The sequence below is a fragment of the Ipomoea triloba genome, chromosome 3, assembly GCF_003576645.1.
Source record: "Ipomoea triloba cultivar NCNSP0323 chromosome 3, ASM357664v1".
Taxonomy (NCBI): Eukaryota; Viridiplantae; Streptophyta; class Magnoliopsida; order Solanales; family Convolvulaceae; genus Ipomoea; species Ipomoea triloba.
The window spans coordinates 21,195,154-21,218,328 of NC_044918.1; the positions used below are offsets into that span (position 1 = coordinate 21,195,154).

The window sequence follows — 23,175 nt, forward strand, 5'->3', positions numbered from 1 at the left end:
AAAAAAAAAAAAAAAAAAAAAAAAAAAAAACCTGTTATATGGATCCTCATCAATGTTCGATCTATATATCTACAATTCCTAATTTTACATAAATTATGTCTACAAATCCTAATTTTAGATAAATTATAATAAAAATGTCACTACACTCAAGTGAAAAAGATATTATATAATAAACACAATTTAAAAACAAAAACAAAAAAAAAAAAACAAAAAAGAGTTTATATATATAGTAAGAGGAGCACCAAAAAATCATATTCTTAACATTTCATTTGTAGGTTATAGGGTTATCAGTGATGGGGGCAATACATGCAATTTTGCAAGAGGAGCACCAAAAGGAGATCCTCCGCTACATATATAATCATCAGGTAATTTATAAAATTAATTAATATCTCAGTATTTTTCTTTTATTAAAAAAAAAAGCATACATTTTTGGGATAAAATTACGAATAATTAATTAGAAATAAATATATTGATTTTGAGGGTATAATTAATTCAGTAAAATTTCATAATTTCATGCATGCAGAATGTAGATGGAGGGTGGGGATTACATATAGAAGGACACAGCACCATGTTCTGTACTGCCCTTAATTATGTGAGCTTGAGAATTCTTGGAGAAGAAAGTGATGGTGGAAATGGTGCCATGAAGGAAGCAAGAAAATGGATACTTGATCATGGTGGTGCTACCTTTGTTCCCTCATGGGGAAAACTATGGCTCTCGGTAGTTCGATCTTCTTTAATTTTCATCTCTATCATTGATACGTTAATATTTTTTTAAATTTGACTTCACCTCACAAAAACAAGTTTAACTAAGATTTTATTCCCGATCTTTAACCCATCCAATTCTAAAGAAAAAAAATGGGTTTATATTTTGTGCACCAATAAAAGTATGACTTTGTCACGGATATGCATATACATGGTATCAATAAGTAATCTAATTAACTTAGTTAATAATTGTATTATTTAATCATTTACTATTAAATAGTTACTCCGTATTTTTATATGTTATGGAGAATTATGGAATATATATTCTTTATTTTTTAAAATATATAATGAGCAATAATGCAATTGTTAGGTACTTGGTGTATATGAATGGAGAGGCAACAATCCTCTTCCACCAGAACTATGGCTTCTTCCATACATTCTTCCCATACATCCAGGTTCGATCTATTTATACACTTACACTTTTTTTTTTTTTTTTTTTAAAAAAAATTCCCCTTTTATCTCAGGCTAGTGCAAAACTCTAAATTTGGAAAAAAAAAATTCAAAAACATTAACTAAATATTTCACATTTACAATTCTATATCTATCATATATTTGTGATATTTAAAACGTGAAATTACTTACGAAGTTGAAAGCTGATTTCATGAATATTTAATAATCCATACATATATACTAAAGAACAAAAGATGTAGGTCGCATGTGGTGTCACTGTCGGATGGTATATTTGCCAATGTCATATTTATACGGGAAGAAATATGTGGGCCCAAGTAATTCCACCATTTTATCACTGAGGACGGAGCTTTACAATAATGATTACCACCAAATTGATTGGGACTTGGCAAGAAACCAATGTGCTAAGGTTTGTTCTATTGTTTTTTTTTTTTTTGAAAAAAAAAATTTATTGTTTAAATCCTTGTTTTGTAGCATAAACATACTTGAATTTCATCTTTGATAATTGATATGATAGTGTTGGATTTGATGTTTTTTCTTATATTTTTATTTTTGAAATTTTTTATACCAGAAATCATTTATTAAATAACAATCATATTTTTCACACAATTGCATGACAAAATGTACGTACAAATTGCATTTCACTTTATAGTATTCCTAGATGTATAGCGCGGCTATGAGGTGAAATTAAACTCACATCAAGTACACTATTCTCATTAAACTTTAATTTTTCTAGTTGGAAATTTCTGCAATTGAAATGATTTATTGTTCAAAGAGCAGTTCATCTAAATGGACTTACAAAGAATAACTAGAGTAGTTTATTGCATCAATTGAAAAAAAAAATTATAATTAGAGAAGTGAGGGTCTGATAAAATTAAAGCAGAGTGATTGGAACGATTCACTACTCTAATCATAGAAATTTTTAATGTAAAAAATTTCGATTGGATGAGTAAGGATCTAGTTAAAATGATTCCATTAGTACAATATAATCCAACCGTGACCATCTTGACGAAACCAATCCACCAAACCACACCTCATAATGCAATTGAGATAGAATTACAAATGGCATATATATCTGCAATGTTTTGCAGGAAGATTTATACTATCCTCACCCAGCAATACAAGACATTGTGTGGGATGGTCTGCAGAACATAGTTGAGCCTCTTCTAAATAAATGGCCATTCAATTATCTAAGGAAAAAGGCACTCAACCTTGCAATGGACCACATCCAGTATGAAGATGAAACGTCTAACTATGTTTGCATTGGGCCTGTCAACAAGGTAATCCATTATATTGCTTCTTATGAGTTATTATACCAATGAACTTGTGATCAAGTGGCCGTAAATTATATCGTGGACTCTAGTTCAATATATAGAATTTGACTTCATAGTGCACATAATTCATGTTTATGATACACATAATTCATGTTCATAATACAACACATAAATATAATGTAATGAACATGAATTATGTATATTCCGTTAAGTGTTTAAGTGTCATCAGTTATATAATACACAAAATTAATGTTCATTATATCGTGTTTATGTGTATATGTATTCTGAACATGAATTCTGTGCATTCTAAATATGAATTATGTGTATTGAACCATGGTCCACATTATTGCACTGTGGACCCTAGTCCACGATATAACGATTGTCAAATGGCATGTAGTGACTTTCCCAAATGGCAGGTCATAAGATCAAGCCCTCCCAGGGTGAGTACCACAAGAAAAGGATCAAAAAAAAAAAAGAGTTGTTATACCATGGACCAAGGTCCATCTTGCAAGGTGGACCTTGGTCCTAAATTGTGAATATTTAAAAGGTAATTTGTGAACATTCAAAACCAAGATCTACACCCCAAAGGGGTAGCTCAAGTGGCAAGTGAGCTCTCTTTGTGGGGAAGAATTTCCGGAGAACCCGGGTTTGATCTTCAAAACCGTCCATTAAACGAACGGATAAAAACCCGTGAATTTACCAAAGAAAAACCAAGGTCCACAGAATAATTTCCGACTTCTTATCATAGATGGTATCTATTTTCCTGTCTTTAACTCAATAATAATTCATAACTAACTTAGAATTAGCTAGTAATTGAATTATCAGAATCATAATATAGTTAGTCCCATTGCAAAAGCTTATTATTATGATTATATGTTATTCTAATAATTTTTTAAACATGTGTTCATCTCACATGAACTAAAAATGCAGGTCTTAAACATGCTTTGTCGTTGGATAGAGGAGCCAGACTCCTTTGCAGTCAAACATCACCTCTCAAGAATTAAGGATTATCTTTGGCTAGCTGAAGACGGCATGAAAATGACGGTAATTATTATATGTAGCACATTTTATTTGGTATCATTAACATCCGTGTTAACAGTACTCAATACAATATGTTAGGTCACAACACTTTTTTGTGTGTGTGTGTGTGTTAGATTTAAGTACAACATTTGTTATTAATTTGAATTAGTGGTATTTATTGTTATTGAAAAAAATAATGATATAAAAACAGGGATATAACGGATCGCAATTGTGGGATGTTGGTTTCGCCGTTCAAGCAATTGTAGCAACCAATCTTTGTGATGAATATGGCTCAATGCTTAGAAAAGCACACTTCTTCATCAATGCTTCACAGGTTTCATTTTCATTTCTTTCATTTGTTTCATCAATGCCTCACAGGTTAAAATACTTTTTTTTTTTTGAACTGGCAAAAAATGCAATTAAGTTAGAATTTGACCTATTCAAAAGGTTACCAATTAATTTAGCACTAACTAGGCTTTCACGTGTGTTGCCAAAGACATTGTGGTCTAGTGGCACCCGGTTTACATTTTCACATGGAAGGGAGTAGGTTTGAGCCTCAGTAGAGGCGATTGTTGACTCTTTGTACTTCAGTAGGTCGAGAATGTTACATTGTAACAAAAGGCTTCACGTGCGGTAATGACTTGACATAAATAATAATTAATTTAAAAATTGTATAATTTATGTTAAGTCAATGCCACATCAAATACCAAGTCATCTCCACACTAAAAAATTAACACATGTGAAAATTTAGTCAACATCAAATTAACAATAACCAGTTTTTCTTTTTCGACTTAGGGGGTCTTGATGGAATTGTTTTAATTAAGGGGCTCAACTACAAGTCTACAAGTACTATTTGGGGGCTTATTTGAATTTTTTCCCCTGATTTTATTTGCACAATTATTATCTCTAGCTGGATGTCATTTCTTTTATCTACATAATAAAAAGTAAATTTTCTCTCATATAGTAGATGGATTAAAAATGAAGTTAATTAATTAAATTTTGTAATTCTTCCGACCACCAAAAGATACCTAATTTTAACTATCCTCTATACATATATTTTAATTTAGACAATGCAAAAATTTACAATTTAAAAGTACAGTCTTGAGTAAGAAATGTTTTCTTTTTTTTCCTTTATAAATAATTTATAGGACTCACTAAACATGATGGGTATTCAAATTTTGTTTTGTAGATTAAGGAAGATAGTGGTATCAACATGAGCTCCTGGTTTAGGCATAGTAGTAAAGGTGGATGGCCCTTATCCACACCAGACGATGGCTGGTCTATTTCCGATTGCACTGGAGAAGCCCTAAAGGTCAGTTTTTAATAATTCCCCCTCAAAACTGGAGATGCCCTAAACACCTTCATTGTAACATTACTTTTCTTTAATCTTAAATTGGAAAATGTTAGAATATCTCACATAAAAATGTGAATAAAAAGTAGGCACACCCATCTGTACGTACCGACTGTACGTCCAACCACTTACACAAGTTATTAAAAATTATAAATATATTTACATTACTTTTTTTTAAAAAATAATAATAATACTCTGTACATTTTTACGTGTAATGTTACATACCCCTCCTAAAAACTTCCTTCCCAATTTCTCTTTTTGACATGGCATCATTTAATTATTAATTAAAAGTGTGTGTGGTCGGCTAATTATGACACCCAATTAATATAAACCACAAGGAAAATATTAGTAAAATCTTGTGAGGGATAAATAACATTTTGCTTTTTACATTCAGTATTACAATTTACATACACCTTTCATCTTAAATATAAATGTATATCAATGATTTATTGAGAGTGATTAACTTGGATTGAGTTCAGGGAGCATTAATGTTGTCAAGAATGCCAGATGATGTTGTTGGAGAAGCAATAGAACCTAGTAGGTTATATGATGCTGTCGATTTTCTTCTCTCCCTACAGGTATACATAATACATTAATTGAGTTTAATTCGTGATCTAAAATTAATGGATTCATTAATACCTCAATAACCTCATTATATATATGTTTTTTTTTTTATCGTGCAGAATAATAGTGGAGGTTTTGCAACATATGAGCTCACGAGATCTTATCCATGGCTAGAAGTACATAAGACAACAAATCTTAAATGCATTATTTAATTTTATCAATTAAGTTAACATAGTACGTACGTTTTTCTTAATTAGCTCATGCATGCATGTGCCTCCTAATTGCAGATGTTTAATCCATCCGAAACTTTTGGAGAAATCATCATTGATTACCCGTAAGATCAAATCATTCACCATATAATACTAATTAAATATAATATTTAAAAGTGATTACTCAATTATATCGAACTCAATTTAATTAGCTTAGTTTAGAACTAATCTAGTTCGAGACTTAACTAACATTGCTCTAGTCTAGCCCTGACTATTTAATTTTTGGAGCAAAAGATAATTATATTACACAATATGCATGTTGTGATTTCTTAGTTATACACATTGACAACAAATATATATATATATGCAGGTATGTGGAGTGCACCTCTTCAGCAATCATAGCTCTAAAATATTTCACAAAATTGCATCCTGGCTACCGAAGGGAAGAAATAGAAGCATGCATTAACAAGGCTCTCACTTTCATACAAACCGTCCAACTCCCTGATGGTTCCTGGTTTGTAATTCTAGACAAATATATATCTAATAAAATGTTGAATCTCTAGATAAATGATAAGTTATATACTTAGATTAACAGGCTGATTGGTAGGATGTAGTTGTATAGCTACAACCTAATTCTTAGCGGAGCACAATTACATTTTTTTGTTGGAGGAAAATTGCAATTTGATCCCTTCATTTGTGGAATTGAAATTCACAGGGCTCCCCCTATGAATTCCAATAGGGGGTGGATGGTGGAAAGGAAAAAAAAAAAAAAGAGATATGAAATTACAATATTACTCTTGATGATGATGATTATTATTATTATTATTACCAAGTGCATTTTAGTCCTTTCATTTTAATTCTTAAAAATTTTATTTCTGCCTACCAAAGAATATAATATACTTTGAATTCGTACTTTATTCTCACCATATTCTTTTCCCCCTTCCCCCTCATAATATAATATTATTATTACTATTACTATTATTACTATTACTATTATTATAACCACTTTTCCATAAAAATAAAAGTGAAATTTGTAATAAATTATTTTAATGGAAGGTATGGATCTTGGGGAGTGTGCTACACTTATGGGACATGGTTTGGCATAAGAGGTTTAGTTGTTGGAGGGAACACATATGAGACTTGCCATGGCATTAAGAAAGCTTGTGATTTCCTACTTTCTAAGCAACTCCCTTCTGGTGGCTGGGGAGAAAGCTATCTTTCATGCCAGGACAAGGTAATGCCTTTTCTTCCCTTTAAATATTTATTTATATTACTATTTTATTATTAAAAAGGGTTTGGTCCTTCCATTTTGGTTCCATCCTAGTCAAAAGAAATAGGAAGAATAGTTTTAAAAGATTTTTTTCCATTTCATTTTTTGGAGGCACGAGAATAAGATATTTAAAAAGTTTTCTCGGTATAGTTATTTCTTTAAAGGATAGTAACCTCATCAGAGGTTTTTTGTGGAGTTTTTATAGATTTGGAAGAGAATAGGAAGCTAAGTTGGAGGGAAGAGAATAGAGGAAGGGAAAAAAATTGCACAAATAATTTTTTCTCCTGTAAAATTTTTATGGGCCTCACAATTAAAAAAAAAAAATTAAAAACATAACTTTTCCTGTGATGCATTTTGTGCACTAGGCTTGCCCAGCCCTTTGGGCTCGTTAATATTCTTTTTTTTTATACCTTTTTTTTTTGTCTTTCCTTCTTTTCCCTCTCTTTTTCTCTCCCCACTCCTTCTTATGTTGCAAAATAAAATTAAAAAAAAAAACACTTTGATAGGGGTTTGGGCACCTTTTGAAGCAATTTTACACGAGTATTTTTATCTCTCTACATAAAAAAAATAAAATTGATTCTACAACCTACTGATTTTATATTCTGATTTTTTTTCTATTGTATTGTTAATGCATCTCCTTTTTTTTCCGTTATTATTTTTATGTTTTTACAAAAGTCTTATTTGTTTCTTCTTAATTATTTTACATAAATATGCTATTGGAGAATAGGTATATACAAATATTGAAGGCAACAAATGGCACATTGTGAATACTGCATGGGCTATGTTGGCTCTTATTGAAGCTGGTCAGGTAATTTTGTAAATAAAAGTGGGAGATAAGATTTTTATAAATAACCATTAACGTTTTATTTACAAATATTTCAATGTCTCTTTCTATTTATAATATTAGACATGATATCTTTTAGTTATTACGAAATTTTTTGTAAAAATATATTGAGCACAAAATAAATTATTTTCATATTTTGTCCCACAACTATTAGGTCATTTTTACATTGATCCAAAGATTTAATTTTTTTTATTTGATTAAATAAATATTTGGCCATAACTCATAAAAAAAAATAAATAAGGATATTCTGATAAAAAAAATGACTAAAACTGGAATGTCACCTATAAATTTAGGGCAAAAAAAATGAAATTAACTCATAAAAAAAGTTTTTTAAAAAAAGTGGCTTATTTGGGAGTTATTTGAGTTTGATGGGTTAGTTGATGTTTCCCAGATAGTTCAGTGGCTTATTTGTACTTTAACCCTAAGTTAACCTGTTAAAAATGTTAATTGCTTTTTTTTACGGGTTTAGTGGCTTAATTGCTCTTTTTTACCAAGTTCAGTAGCTTATTTGGGGGTTATTTGAGTTCGATGGCCTAATTGCTGTTTCCCAAATAGTACGATGACTTATTTGTACTTTATCCCTTCTATTTATAATATTAGACATGATATCTTTTAGTTATTACGAAATTTTTTGTAAAAATATATTGAGCACAAAATAAATTATTTTCATATTTTGTCCCACAACTATTAGGTCATTTTTACATTGATCCCAAGATTTTCTTTCTACATTTGGTATATTGTTTATTGCATTTGGTTCTTTAATTGTAACTAAACCCCTACAAATGACACTTTTCTCCATCAATTATCTCTAAATGACTATTTTTACTTAAACTCATTAACTTTTCACGGTACATCTAAAATCTTTAAAAATGAGAGTTTGTTTTTTTTTTTTTTTGAATATCAATTAAATATCATAATGTCATTATTCTTTTAATTTAAGCATATAAAATAGACAAGATATAATTTTTCTCAATTCTCGTTTTTGGACATGTAATTAGGATTTGAAAACGACAATTAGGATAACTTATCTTATTTATTTCGTATGTTTGGGCTAAATACAAACAATGATATTGAATGATTTAGCTAATATTTCTATTTAAAAAAAATCAATCATTTTTTAGAGTTTTGGATGCCAACCGTAAATAGCTAATGGATTTAGGTAAAAACATTCACTTTGAGGAGAACTAAGGGGGGAAAGTGGATGTGCCTATAATTGAGGGGAGAAATAAACTATACTATTATAATTGAAGAAGAAAAAGTGTCATTTTCCCAAAAATAATTAGAATGGATCATATTTGCCATTTGCAATCATAATGTTTCTCTCCAAAAGTGTCAAGGTTTTCAAATTGGTTGAAATGAAAATATAATGCATTTTAACTATTTTCTACCAGAAGTTTGGTCAAAATTGAAGGATTAAATGTGGTTAAAAAATTAAAAATTGTGCATTAAATGTGATAAAATTAATACTACTTATGGATCACATGCTACAAAGATGTAATAATAATTGTGGGACAAAAAATCAAAATAATTGACACAAAATCTTTGTATGAGATTAATTAATGCATAAAAATCAATTATGGTTAGTATACAATGTGCACTTTTTTTACCACTTTTTTTTATTGATGTAAGGCCAAGAGAGATCCCACCTCACTCCACCAAGCAGCTAAACTGTTAATCAATTCCCAAATGGAAAATGGAGATTTTCCACAACAGGTGATTTTTTATTTTTTATTTTATTTTTTGTTCTTTTTTTGTTTTTGTTTTTGTTTTTGTTTTTTTTTTTTGCATCTATCTTAATAATATAATTTTTTATATTTATTGGAGTTGAGTATGATGTGTATATTATGATGGAGCTTGTATATGACAGGGTATTATGGGAGTATTTAACAAGAACTGCATGATAAGCTATTCTGCATACAGAAACATTTTCTCTATATGGGCTCTTGGAGCATATCTAAATCAAGTATTGCTATCACTAAAAACATAATTATGTATTTATTTAGTACCCATTAAATGTCTAAAATGTGTGTGCAATGTGTAATAACTATAATGTTTGTGCTTTGTATGCCTTATCCACATAATGGAAATAGATAAAATAATGTGAAATTTCACTTTGTATTTTGCTGCGATTGTGTCCACATTATTTTTTACTAACGTTAGTAGCATAGAACTCATATGATGGTACCGATTTAGAATACATCTAGAAGGATGAATAGAGTTATAAGAGATTTTGATTTTTTTTTTTACAACTTTAAATGTGGGTTTAGCTTAACCCACAACTTAAATTAAAAAAAAAAAAAAAAAAACTTGTTATGGAATTGGAGAATTTGCAAGTAACAACAAGAAGAGAGATTGCAGAACATGGAGAGAATATGGAGAGAATGGATGAATTTTCTTGATGTCTTCAAGATAGTACATTCAGTGTACATATTACAAAGAAACATATGGGCCTATATATATAGGTAACAATCTTAACCTTTCGATACTCCAAATGACACTTTTTTTTTTGAATACTCCAAAGGACACTTGAACCTTCATTTGTCCAAAAATACAATATCTGAGATAATGGTCACGCATTAATAAAATATTCATAACACTCCCTCTTGACCATTATCTTATCATACTCATGACTCATTAAAAACCTCGCTAGAAAATTCTAATTATGTGTTGCACTGGTTGCCTCATTAAAAATCTTACGCTAAGAAAACCCAGTGAAAAAAAACTTAGCTAAAGGAAAAAGAGTACAACCATAACCCCAATGTAAACTTCAGGGCATGATATTTATGATTCATTATACTCCCCTGAAGATAATATTCTTCAAATCCCTTATATTAAATTTTCAAAATGTAGAGAGGGATTTTGTAAACAAACATGTTCAATTGTCAATAATGGGGTGAATACATATTTTATAATAATCTCGTGACTCCTTATAGAGCTCATGTGGGTATAATATTGACATCATAATGTCTAGTAAAAAATTTCATAATATACTCATTTCTCAACCATTGGTGCAACATAATCTTTGTTGTCTCCTTATTAGACAATGGGGTAAAATATAGTACAACCAGTTTTAGGACTTGGCATCATGGAGATATAATAATAATACTCACTCCGTCCCATTTTACCTGTCCTATTTACTATTCATTGGTCAAACCAACTATTTTTTCATTGCTTATTTTCTTTAGTAATTTTTTATTATTTTTAAATTTAATTTTTTGTGTTTAATAGTACTTTTGATGTAGTTTCTAAATATATAAATTTTATATATTAATACTAAACTTAATATTATGAAAAATTGGATTAAAAATAACTTCAGTCAAACCTCGTTAAACGAACCAGACAACCAAAATGGGACGGAGGGAGTAGCTAGTACCCAAGTAGCCCATTATATAGTGGCTTGTCTAAGTAGCCAATCAAAATCATTTATTGGCTAACTGGTGTATAAATTCATTTCAAGGAACTACTCGATCTTCAAGTTGAGATAATATTTAGTTTTCACATATAAATTTTTAATTTCAAAATCCTCGTCTAACATCATTAAGCACTTTATGTATTTCATTGATATATGTTTATATCATTAATATTGACTGATAAGTTCATTGGCAACTCTTTATTAAGCACATAATGGTATATATTATTTCTTGTTCACGAGGATAATAACTTCATTCCCGACTCTTTAAAGAGTACATAATGACATATAATATATGCATATTCCTTCTTCAAGAGGAAAATACGCAATCAATCATTAACTATTTCAGGTCATATTTAACCTTAATACTGCGATTTTCGCTTTCTCTTATTTTGGGAACTTTTAAATCCATCACGAATTCTTCAAATATATCGTCCAATGACCCTTTAATAAGTGGTCGTGACGTTTATCATATATTGTCCAATGATCCAACAATATGCGGTCATGACATTTATCATATATTGTCCAATGATCCATCAATATGTGGTCATGACTTTTATCAAACATTGTCCAATGACCCATAAATATGTGGTCATGACTTCTATCAACTGCATATTATTCACTGCCAATCTAGTTTGCGGATTTTTGAACCTTCAATTCAGTCAATCTAGTGTGTGAATTTTTGAAGATCTTTTCATATCATGAAATTTTCTCGGCATTTCAAATTTTCAAAATAATTTGGGCTCATATCTCTCCCTAATTAGGAATGACCACGGTTAAGTTCGAACCGAATGATTCAAACCGAATCGTGCACTGTGCTAACCGAACTGAAACCGGAACCGCCCGTACGGTTCCGGTTAAGATAACTAATATTCTGGAATTGGAACTGCCGGTTCCGGTTCAAAAACCGTAAAAAATAAAATAAAAAAAATTTAATCTTTAAAGTAGACCACACCAGGTGTGGTTTACTTTTGGCTACTGCTGGGCGCAAATGGCAGGCCACGCCTATCCTTTGCGCCAGTCAAAGACTCAAGTGACTCTTAGACTTTTAGTCTAAGAGTCAGTTGAGTCTTAAATACAAAGTGCTAGAGAGGATCTCTAGCACTTTATTTAATTTTTGGCTCCCTGTGTGCTTGGCACACCTGCACAATGGGAGCATATATCTTCCGAAATTTTTGACTTTAAAGTCAAAATTTTATAACTTTTTTTTTTAAATTAGTCATTGATATTGCAGAATGTCAGAATGCAAGAACAATCATTTTTTTCGACACTCTTCATCAGGCCTCAACTCTCACTCTTCTATCTTTTACTCTATAAATCAGTGAATTTTTTTTATTTTTTATTTTTACCAAACAACCTTTGTATCTCATATATGAAAAAACTAAGTTTGTACAAAGAGGTCCAAAAGTGACCTTAGACAAAATGGTGCCCAACACTAACTCTAAAATAGGCACTCAATGTGAGAACTGTCTTCCCTTGCCCGATCACACATTTGTTGATTTAATGTACCCCTGCAAAATTCTTTAAAACCAACTTTTTGTCCAAAACTAAAAGATAAACCATTAGTAGCAATCATCTTAGTAAACTTGCGTCTAGTTTGCTCATCTGAGTAATGAAATAAAGCATTTGATTTAGTTGCATACCTATCAATTTGTTGTTGTGTTTGTGTATTTTACCTCTTTGTCCAGATGTTTTGAGCTTATATGCTTCCGGTACGTTCTGTAGTCATCGGATTTTGACCATTGGTACTTCTTATCACAATAATTACATTTTACTGTAATTCTTCCATCAAGGTGTTCACTTTTTTTTTTTTTCATGTGTAGCCTGAAAAGATCATATTTTTGTTTAAAAGGTTGATCTTCTTTGGGTTCATCGTCCTGCCCTTGCAAAAATTTCGAGAAAGTAGCATTGTTAGAATCAAAAGAAGAATGAAAGGGTTGAGAGCCAAAAGAGGTATATGTTGAGGTTCATTTATGACTATTTGAGGGTTTGGATTTAAGTCTTGGTAGTATGATTGTTGTAAAAATTTGTAGTATTGATATTCGCTTGGAAATCCATGAACTCAATGCCGAGGAGGTTCAAAAGAAGGAGCTTATCTTGAAAATCCATGAACCGAATGCCGTGGAGGTTCTATAGCAGGAGATTTGCCACGACTACCACTAGCTTGACCTTCATAAGAAAAAGATGCTCTACTTGAACTATCCATTTGAAACTTGAAAGTATAAAAAAATTAAATATGGTAGAACTTGGGAGAAGTAAAAATGTAGTCTATAGAGTGTAGAGATATAAAAAAAAATGTAGAGATAAATAAAGTATTGAGTATTGAGAATTCAAAGAAAGAAAGTATTGAAAATTGTAGTTGTAGGCAAGAGAGTATTGAGAGAGTAAGATAGTAAGATATTAAGAGTTGCACAAAAAAAAAAAACATTTGTTGCACTCACTGATTTATAGAGAAAGATATAAGAGTGAGAGTTGAAGACTGATGAAGAATGTCGAAAAAAAAGACTGGTCTAGCATTCAGACATTCTGCAATATCAACGACTAATTTTAAAAAAAGTTCTGAAATTTTTTACTTTAAAGCCAAAAATTTCAGAAGACATAAGGTTGCGCCACTCTACTGGCTACTGCCAGATGTGGTCTACTTTAAAAGGTTAATTTATTATTATTATTATCTTTTTTTTTTTACGGGTTTGGAAAGTCCGGTTCCATAATATTAGGAACCTTAATCGCAACCTTATGGGTTCCGGTTAAGAACTGGAATCGAAAACGTACGAGTGATTTCGGTTCCGATTCGGTTTGAACTGAACCATGATCATACCTCTCCTACGGTACAATTTGGTTCATGGATTTTCAACATAAGCTCCTTCTTTTGAACCTCCCCGTCATTCGGTTCATGGATTTCCAAGCAAATATCAAGATCACGAATTTTTACAACAACAATCATACTACCAAGATTTAAATCCAAACCCTCAAATAGCCATAAATGAACCTCAACATATCTCTTTTGGCTCTCAACCCTTTCATTCTTCTTTTGATTCTAAAAATGCTACTTTCTCGAAATTTTCGTAGGGCTAGGACGATGAACTCGAAGAAGTTCAACTTTCTAAATAAAAATCTGATTTTTTCAGGGTACACATGAAGAAAATTGAACACCCTGATTGAAGAATTGCAATAAAATGTAATTATTATGATAAGAAGTACCAATGGTTAAAATTCGATGGCTACGCGATGTACCGGAAACATATAAGCTCAAAACATCAGGACAAAGAGATATCTGCAAGAGAAAATATCCCTTTCTTCCGGGAGTGAGATATTCAAAGGAAACTTCCTAAGGCTGAATCCTGGAGAGGCTAGCTAAGCTATAAGATGGCATCGAATCGACAGCGTAATACAACAAATTGACAGGTATGCAACTAATTCAAATGCTTTATTTCTTATGTAACGAAATAAAACATTTAATTTAATTGCATACCTGTCAACTTGGTCAATGTAATTAAATTACCTTAGAACATTATCGCACTCAATTTGGTCAATGTAATTAAATTACCTTAGAACATTATCGCCCCTACTACTAATATGCTGTACACCGGTGACTGCGACAGCACAATTTATCACACCGGAGATAAGTCCGGTTCTAGGGCTGACAATACCATTACGGGCAAAGAGGAGCGGCGGCAGTGGCCATGAAAAACTCTCCGACGGTGGTGCGGACCCTAAAAAACATTATGGAAAGTCAGCCAGCGGCTCCTAAGAAGGTTTATCACTACAACCACACTGATTCCTGCAAATTCTCCAGATGGTCTTCCAAGTAAATTTATCGCCTCCATTCCCTCTTCTCTCCATCTCTCTGGCTTTTCTTTGGACACTTTTTTCGTTTTTTTTTTTCTTTAAATTATATTTTACTCTTTGAACTTTGGAATTGGAATCGGCTGCAAAGGACATGGGAGAGAGTTGCCTGGAAGACTCACTGAGTCGATTTGCAATCTTCTCACTTTCGTCAATTTGTTTAATTGGAATTTGTGATTCAATTAGCCCAGCGGTGCGTCGTCTTCGGCTTCTGTGAATTGAGTCAGTTTAGCCACTGATTCAACTGGTTTTAGGACTCGAGATCCTGTGTATAATGGCGCAAATTATACCACGAACCCTTCTCACCTTGCTGGGTGACCACTTGGTGCATATTTATTACGTTTTGTAGTAATATTAACTGAATTTGGTTAAATATTACCAAGTATTTATTCCTGTAATCTGTACACATTTGATCTATCTTCATCAGGTTTGAATTGTATTTTGAAAAGCTGTACATTAAACTATGTTAGCCAAGGATTATATTTGAATTTTCTTAATATCTAATGACCATTCTCTTGAAGTGCCTCATGAAAATACTTATAATGAATCTGTATGAAACAATCACTAGGAATTTCTATTCAAATGTTATTGATGTTGGCAGGGAATGTTACCAGTTCATGTCTGCTAGGCCATGGCAAAAAATTGGTGCTTTTTATACAGAAATGGTGAAAGGCCAGTCAAATTTGGCAGGATTGTTTCAAAAAGAGGTGACTATCCCTTATATGAGTATGTTCTGCTTGAAAGATAAATTCTATTTTAAAACATGTCTATTTGCAAGTTTTGTAATTTTAAAATTTTTGGTAGCTTTAAACTAGCTGACTTGGTCAAGCATTTTGCATTTGTTTCAAATTTCAAAGTAAGAAGTGGAGTTTTTGAGTAGAAGAGCTTAGTGAAAAGGAATTTCTGAAATGTAGTTTCTTTTGTATGTTATTAGGTAAAACACTTAAACAATTACTAGACATTTTAGATGTGCTACTTTTTGCTATTTGATATTTCATGATCTTTTCCATTACATATTTTTATTATTTTATTATATTGTCTGTTTATTTTGAAATAGGTTCCACCACTGTCGCCTCCTATTCAAGATGATGCTGAAGCTATAGAAGATTTTGTGAAATCGGAGTTAGGTAGTTTTCCAGTTGAAGATAGGACTGGGAGATGGGCAAGAGTGACGTTTAAGATAGTCCTATCATATCATGGGGCCTCCTTTGGTGGCTGGCAGAAGCAGCCTGGTCTGACTACAGTTCAGGAGTAAGCTTCTACTCTATAGTCTATCCTGTCAGAAAAATGACCATTACCAAAATCGTGAAAGAGTTTTACTGCCAATTACATGTTCTATTTGGTATTTGAACTGCTAACTTTTTTCAGAAGTTCATTACTTGTTTTTATTATGGTCTTTTTGCTTCTTAGAGTCCTTTGTCTGGTCTTGTCTAACATATTTATGTACTAGATTTTCTATCAGAGTTTGGTCATATTTATACATTCAATGATATGATCATGTGGTATATGATATTTTACAAAAAGAAGGTATGAAGAATGTCTCTGAAAGAACCAAAACCATTAACTATGTTCTAGTAGGAATGCCTAGTACATTTGACACTACATTATTATGGGATATTTTTCTTAGTATATGTGAACATGATAGTTGGTTGCCTCTTTTTTTTTTTGTTTTTTTTTTTTTTAAATAAATAAATACAATAACTATCTCATTGATCGAATTATAGATTAGTTCAAAGTGTATTGTGTTGGGCGTCGGCCGGGTTGGCCGAGTTCAGCCCTTGCTCGATTTGAGACGTGGCGTTGTGGCTTACCATGGAGGGATGTGGTTAAATGGTTAATGTCCACCTACTTATCACCAATTGGTTTTAAGTAGGATATAGCAACCAGATAGCCAAATAACTTTGTGGTTAAGCGTGCTTAACTTACAGTAGTCATAGGATGGGTGACCCACTGGAAAGTAAGCATAGTGCAGTGTTGAGATCCATCATATTGGTAAACTTTTGGGCTTGAAGTTGTCATGTGGCAGCATGCTGTGATTCAGGTCAAAGTGATCGAATTATGTACTTGTAGTAGGTGTACTGGTGAAATATTCTGCTTGTCAAGGTCTTTTCTTAAGTCTTAAATTTGAAAATTGGCATTCGAAGTTTAACTCTGCTCTAAATTATTAGCCTGCTTTTGAAAAGGATTAGAAGGCTAATTTTTCTTGCTGTATCTAGACTGCAATCCTTTATTACTAAATATACTGCTTTGTTGTGCTTATGTTTCCTAATAATGGATTTTCAACCCTTTTGCAAATGTTCATAGTTAATTACCTCTTTTCTTTTTTGTTTTTCCCACCTTTTATTTTAGATACATATTCAGTAATGAGTCAAAAGTCAATGAAGATAATAGAAAATGTTATTTGAAGATCATCAGTAAATTTCTTTCTGCAGGTAGTTTTTGTTATCTTGTTAATTGTGTCAGTGATGCTCTGTTTTACCAGGTTGGTCGAAAGAGCTCTTGGACAATTTGTTGATGAGAAAAAAGCTCAACAACTAAAGGATAAGAACTTACCATTAGAAGGTTGTGCTGTAGTTGCTGGGCGCACTGATAAGGGTGTTTCAGCTTCTCAACAAGTCTGTTCTTTCTGTATGTTGCCCAGCTTTTCTTGTTTGTCCATTCATTTAATCATCTCTTTCCTTGTTAACTTGTTCTCACTCAAAATTTGTTGGCTTGTGTTTAGAATCTTGTCTGAATTACCTTGAATCTGATTCTTTCCTTTTTGTCCTTAACACTTAAAATATACGGAGTAATACCCAAAGGACCAAGAATATGCGTGCTTGACTTAACTTTAAATGTTGCTATAAGTTTGCAGGTTTATGAAATAGCATTCTAATAATCATTAAGTTGAACCACCAATACCCTCTTCTATAGCACCTGAAGTCATATGATTAGTTGCATGTCCTTGGGTAACTTTTCCTGATGATTTTACTTCCACAAGTGCAATATTAATGCAAAACTGCAAATCAGTAGAAAAGGTCACAACACTGCCATGTTGCATCATTTGATAGAGAACATTTACGCAGCTTCACCCTTGCTCACAAATGTAGTATGCTAGTATGTGAAGCTAAGTTGCACAAACATTGATAGGGGACATCATTTTTTCAGAAAATATTTAGTGCAATATACAGCAATGTATATGCACACACACACACACACACACACTCACACTCACACTATTTATTTTTAACAATTAATAGCTCTACACTTGTTTGGTCCATATTCATTTTCCCATTTCAATTGGTTCAATTATCAATAATGAGCTGAAAACTCTCCCAGCTTAGGAAAACTACTTTATACTATCCTATAGTGTTGGTAGCCTCATATTAATTTCATAAAATACACCATAGCTTTGGTGTCTCCCAACAACCTCAATTGTACAAATTCACACCTGACAGTATTGGTGTCTCTCAAGTCTCAACCACCTCAATAATTCTTACATTTTGCAAACTACCACTTAAGTTTAAATTGGAATTGCTCTTTCATATTTTAATGATATATGAACCAAAGGGGTCAAAAGTAGAGACTACGGTTTAGACACTTTTAAATGGTCAATGTTTTCTTTCTGTGTTTGTCTTCCTGAATTGTTTGGTGATTAAAAGATTTAGGATACAATTGATGGTGTGCCAAATATGTATATTTGGGTACATGTGAGAATTTGAATGCCAATGCTTAAATGCTTTTATAGAGGTGTAAATAAATGCCTAATTACTAATTTTTTGTATTAAATTCTTTAAACTAACTTCAAAAGAAGAAAGGAGATATGGGATTAATTGAGACTAGGAAGATGGTGGAACCAAATTTACTCTGTTTAGAAAAAAAATATAAAAAAGATAAAGCAAAGTTCAATCTGTCTTGACTAAAATATTCTACTTCTGTTTTTAATTTAATTTTTTGCTGTGTTAATAATATCTTAAATTTAATATTACTAAAGAATGTGCTTTAGTTACACCTATACAATTTCAACCTTTTGTCAGTTTTATTTATTTTTTACTCATGCCAAGATGTGAAGACACATATTTTAACAACATCAATAAATACAAATGGTATCCTAAGCACACAATGGTGTGCATGTACTTATGGTATTTTTCCTTGTTTCTCTGCCGAAGTGTAGTGAACTTGGAGTAACTGAATTCATTTACTGATGCGTCTAGATACTTGGAGAAAGGATGTCAAGGTTCAAGATATTGCAGATGCTATAAATAGCATAGCACCAGGGAAGATAAGGGTAGTTTCTGTAACTAAGGTACTATAATCTTTCATTTTCAATTTTTCATTTAACTTGCATTTCATTCTAGCATTAAGGATGAAGCAAATCTTTATGAATTTGTATTAGTTCATATTATTTTGTCTTGTAAAAGGTTAAACTTGATGTTAAGATCTAATTTCTTATAGGTCTCACGTGAATTCCATCCTAACTTTTCTGCCAAATGGAGGCGATACCTATACATCTTCCCTTTAGAGCAAGAGGACTGCCAACATAGGAAGGATGTTACAGATAAATATTGTTCTAATGTTCATCAACCGAATCAATGTGCTGACAATGATGAATGTGTAGTTGGTAATGCCGAGGGTGAAGTGGTTCCTGGCAACAAACCTACTAGGTTTGAAGTAAGCAAGGTTAACCACTTACTGCGCCAATTAGAAGGAAAGCTTTTATCCTACAAAATGTTTGCACGAGATACTAAACCCTCAAGGAACATGTAAAAGTTCGATGCCCGATTAGATTTATGTAACTGTAATAGTGCAAGCAATTGCATGTCCATCATTAAATACATTTTAAATGATTTCTAGTCTTATACTATAAGTATAGTGCATATCATAAAATATCTTATTACATGCTTTAGATCTTATGAATAATGATTGTCTAATATGATTGAAATATATATTTTCCTGGTCTTTGTTTAGGTCCATGTCAGTGCATTTATTAAAACTACTGCATTTGTTGAACATTTGGTAGCAACTGTATGACTGATAGTTCTAATATGAGGGGTAAATGAGAAATATGCATGCATATAAATGCATTAAATGCATTAGCTATAATGTGGTAAATTTCATCATAAGTTTAGCTACAAGTGCACCATCTTTGGATTCTCAAGACTTGATTAAGCACTGAAGCTTATCGATTGTATTGCAGTGGTCCACCAACAGAGTGCTTTGTCTTCCATGCCCGAGCTATTGAGGTCTCATTACCATGTGCAAAGGTATGCTAGTTTTGCTAGACTTTACATGTAATGCATTAGAGTTGCATGGCATTGTATGTCAGAGTTGATAGATTACTTGAAACAAGGTCCAAAACTTTTTTCTCAGATTGTTTGAAAAAGGGTAATGTCTTGCTTTCAGATGCTGGCAGATCCAATATTGACCAGCTCCAAAACATTATTTTGGATTGATTGGATATGCAATTTCTTTAATGTATTATTTCACTGTGACACCCTTGTATTTTCTGGCAATCTAAGCTTTTATTTATCTGAAGACTAGATAAAATGTTCTCTCTCTCTCTCTCTTCCTCTTCAATGAAGTCAATTAAAATAGTGTCATAGTGTAGAACTGTATATAGATATCAGTCTTGATGTTATATATGTAGACTTGTTTTAGTCAAAAACACTTTTTGAATCTGTTTTAACAAATTTAATCAGGTTTCCTTTATGGGTTGTCTTTAGTCAGTAATGGTATCTACTTTATTCTAGTGTTTCCTTCCAATGTATACTAGTTTATGGATAATTCGATCTGGGCCCCATTAGATTTGATATTTTAGCTGCATTTTCCTCCGTTGTTTGCCCCTTTCAACTGCGGGTCTGTCTTTTCATTCTTTTATTTGACACTTTATCTGTTTAATGCAAGTGCTTTAGGACTCGTTGCTGGTCTGGTGATTATGGCAGTTGAATATTTTGTGTACTTTGGTTGTAGTTAATGAGCATCTGTTAAAATGTCTAATATATTGAGCTCAAATGTAGGATGGGAGTCATACGAAGACAATGTGCATTGAGTTGGTTGCTAACCGGTTTTTGCGCAAGGTAAGACTCTGTCTTTGTTGATTATCTTGCAGGAATACCTGCTTTGCAGTTGCAGTTGCACTGATATATTAAGGCGATTAAAAAGTTTAACCACATGAAAATTCTAGAAATACTTTTTAAAAGAATTATACTCCGGGTAACTCATGTTGAGTATTAAGTAAAACTGCATTTGAGGGCATGCCATTTCTAGAAATAGCCCATTCGAAGGATCTATGCTACATTTAAAAGTTCTAAATAATGATTTTTTATTGTGCACATAAGCACACATGTTATGTATTACTTCATTTTAAAAAAAAAACAAAAGAACAGGGGCACAAAAATTGTAATGTTAGCACCTATTGAAACAACAGGTTATCTTAGGTTTGGCCCTTTTGACATTGAGAACTTGTGTATGTAATTACTACAAGGTTAAAATATTCATGTGACATTGTCACAATTTTGGATGTTTCGCTCTTTGCTTGTGGTGGTTCTTAGGTTCTTTTCAATTTTCAGCTACATTTTTCTGCACTTGAAAAGTTAACTAGGCACCACAATATGGAAAATTATTTCATAGTCCAGGGGAAACCAAGCATTTTTAGTTTTTTACTTTAAGGTTTGACCATCATGCAGATGGTGATGCCATATAACCCAAGTTTAAGTTGCATTTTGCTGGTTTCATGTCCTTTAGATCATTTCAGTAGAGCTACATGCTTTTTCACTTATGAAAATGAAGCCTGTTTCAAAAGAACCCAAAAGGTAAACTAATTGTAAACATATTATAGACACAATGAAATGTGCACTTAAGGCTAATTCAAATAACATGAAGCAGAGCATTTGAAAATGAAATCAAGATTAAATGATTACGAAACCTGATCTTTTTAGGGGAATGTATAAATCGATGCTCATTTGGATTGAACTTTGTGTTTGCTTGCTTAAACTGCTTGTCAATTAGAATTTCAGCTGTGAAAAATTATGCAATTGATTTGGAATGAACTTTATGTTCATTAGTATTAAAGAGGAGAGTATGCTGATTGGAATTTCAGTTGAGAAACTAATGTCAGATACTAACCACTGTCCTCCAGAAGTACAATATACCAATTGCTTATTATATATAAATAAACATATATACTACAAATGTTCATGAACTGATTTCATTAGTATGTCTCAAAGCTGCCAGTGATTGTGGAAATATGTACATCAGCTATTGATTCAATGTTTGATGATCATTTAATGGCCTGGTCTCTTTGGTAGATGGTTCGAGTTCTTGTTGCAACAGCAATCAGGGAAGCAGTTGCTGGTGCAGATGAAGATGCATTGCTGAAGCTGATGGATGCCACTTGCAGGCGTGCCACTGCTCCACCTGCACCACCAGACGGCCTTTGTCTTGTTGATGTCGGATATGCGGAGTTTGATCATAACAGCTGTCTGATCCCCTGAGATCATTGACACAAAGGATCATAACAGCATCATATTGGAACAGGAATTGCAGTGTAATGGGAAGTGAGCAAAATCAAAGAGAGTCCAGCAACATTCCAGTTGTGCTAGGATAATTTGAACATTGGACGATTTTCATCACTGTCTCTTCTCTGTGCCGGTAAGGCGGTAACAGCAGTTTTTCTTAGAATTTCTCCAAATCGTTGTTGATTTATTGTTTCTAGTAACCATTAGTGGGGTGGGGACTTGAAAGTTGGAAAGTAGTCTGAATTATTTTAGGAGTTGAGTAACTGTGTTGGTTCTTGAAACACTTTAATAGATATACAAGTGGGAATCCTAACTAGTACATTTGAAATAGGGGGGACAATTCTTATTATACATGGAATAGCAAATCCAACCTTAGCCTACATCTGAAAAAATATAGGTATTGGATTGTATGAAAACAAGTCCTTGGCAGAAAACTAAAAATCAATTTTAGCCTTGCATATAAAATAATTGGATGGATCATATTACCAACTTTACTAAGTAAATTTGAACACTAAAATCTGCACTTCTCATAATCTTCATGTTTTCACATTTAGTTGTTACAAAGTACACACTAGTATTAAAAGTTTACACTTGAAAAAAAAGAGAAAGTACAATACAATTAGGGTTTGGATTTTAGTGTTTATAACTGAGCTTTTAGTTTTATTTGATAGTTTACTTTTTACGGTTTAGGGTCTAGCATTTGCAGTTCAGGTTTAAAATTT

The 23,175-nt window shown here is 32.1% G+C and overlaps 2 protein-coding genes across 2 annotated transcripts in view; both read left to right on the top strand.

Annotated features, from left to right (window-relative positions):
• LOC116013063 (cycloartenol synthase 2-like) overlaps positions 1-9,828 on the top strand; it is a gene marked incomplete at its 5' end in the record, with an annotated part of 11,834 nt that extends 2,006 nt beyond the window's left edge. Inside the window, 16 exons of the mRNA XM_031252724.1 lie at positions 276-365; positions 524-718; positions 1,073-1,157; positions 1,413-1,579; positions 2,262-2,450; positions 3,375-3,488; positions 3,676-3,798; positions 4,654-4,776; positions 5,295-5,393; positions 5,499-5,555; positions 5,667-5,713; positions 5,959-6,102; positions 6,645-6,822; positions 7,586-7,666; positions 9,332-9,415; positions 9,570-9,828. Coding sequence (XP_031108584.1) covers positions 276-365; positions 524-718; positions 1,073-1,157; positions 1,413-1,579; positions 2,262-2,450; positions 3,375-3,488; positions 3,676-3,798; positions 4,654-4,776; positions 5,295-5,393; positions 5,499-5,555; positions 5,667-5,713; positions 5,959-6,102; positions 6,645-6,822; positions 7,586-7,666; positions 9,332-9,415; positions 9,570-9,689 — 1,896 coding nt within the window. The remainder of the gene's footprint in view (positions 1-275; positions 366-523; positions 719-1,072; positions 1,158-1,412; positions 1,580-2,261; positions 2,451-3,374; positions 3,489-3,675; positions 3,799-4,653; positions 4,777-5,294; positions 5,394-5,498; positions 5,556-5,666; positions 5,714-5,958; positions 6,103-6,644; positions 6,823-7,585; positions 7,667-9,331; positions 9,416-9,569) is intronic.
• A 4,875-nt stretch (positions 9,829-14,703) lies between these two features.
• On the top strand, positions 14,704-22,833 carry LOC116013831 (tRNA pseudouridine synthase A). Its single transcript, XM_031253776.1, has 9 exons — positions 14,704-14,919; positions 15,559-15,664; positions 16,015-16,208; positions 17,440-17,585; positions 19,151-19,242; positions 19,392-19,699; positions 20,134-20,200; positions 20,954-21,013; positions 22,244-22,833. The coding sequence occupies exons 1-9, from the start codon at positions 14,795-14,797 to the stop codon at positions 22,427-22,429; spliced, it is 1,284 nt and encodes a 427-aa protein (XP_031109636.1). The 5' UTR covers positions 14,704-14,794; the 3' UTR covers positions 22,430-22,833.
• The last annotated feature ends 342 nt before the right edge of the window (positions 22,834-23,175 follow it).

Bases quoted from the DNA above. Each gene is read 5' to 3' on its own strand.
- LOC116013831 (XM_031253776.1), top strand. From the start codon at position 14,795: ATGAAAAACTCTCCGACGGTGGTGCGGACCCTAAAAAACATTATGGAA. The intron at 14,920-15,558 runs GTAAATTTATCG...TGATGTTGGCAG, and splicing joins TTCTCCAGATGGTCTTCCAA to GGAATGTTACCAGTTCATGT. The intron at 20,201-20,953 runs GTATGCTAGTTT...GCTCAAATGTAG, and splicing joins TCTCATTACCATGTGCAAAG to GATGGGAGTCATACGAAGAC.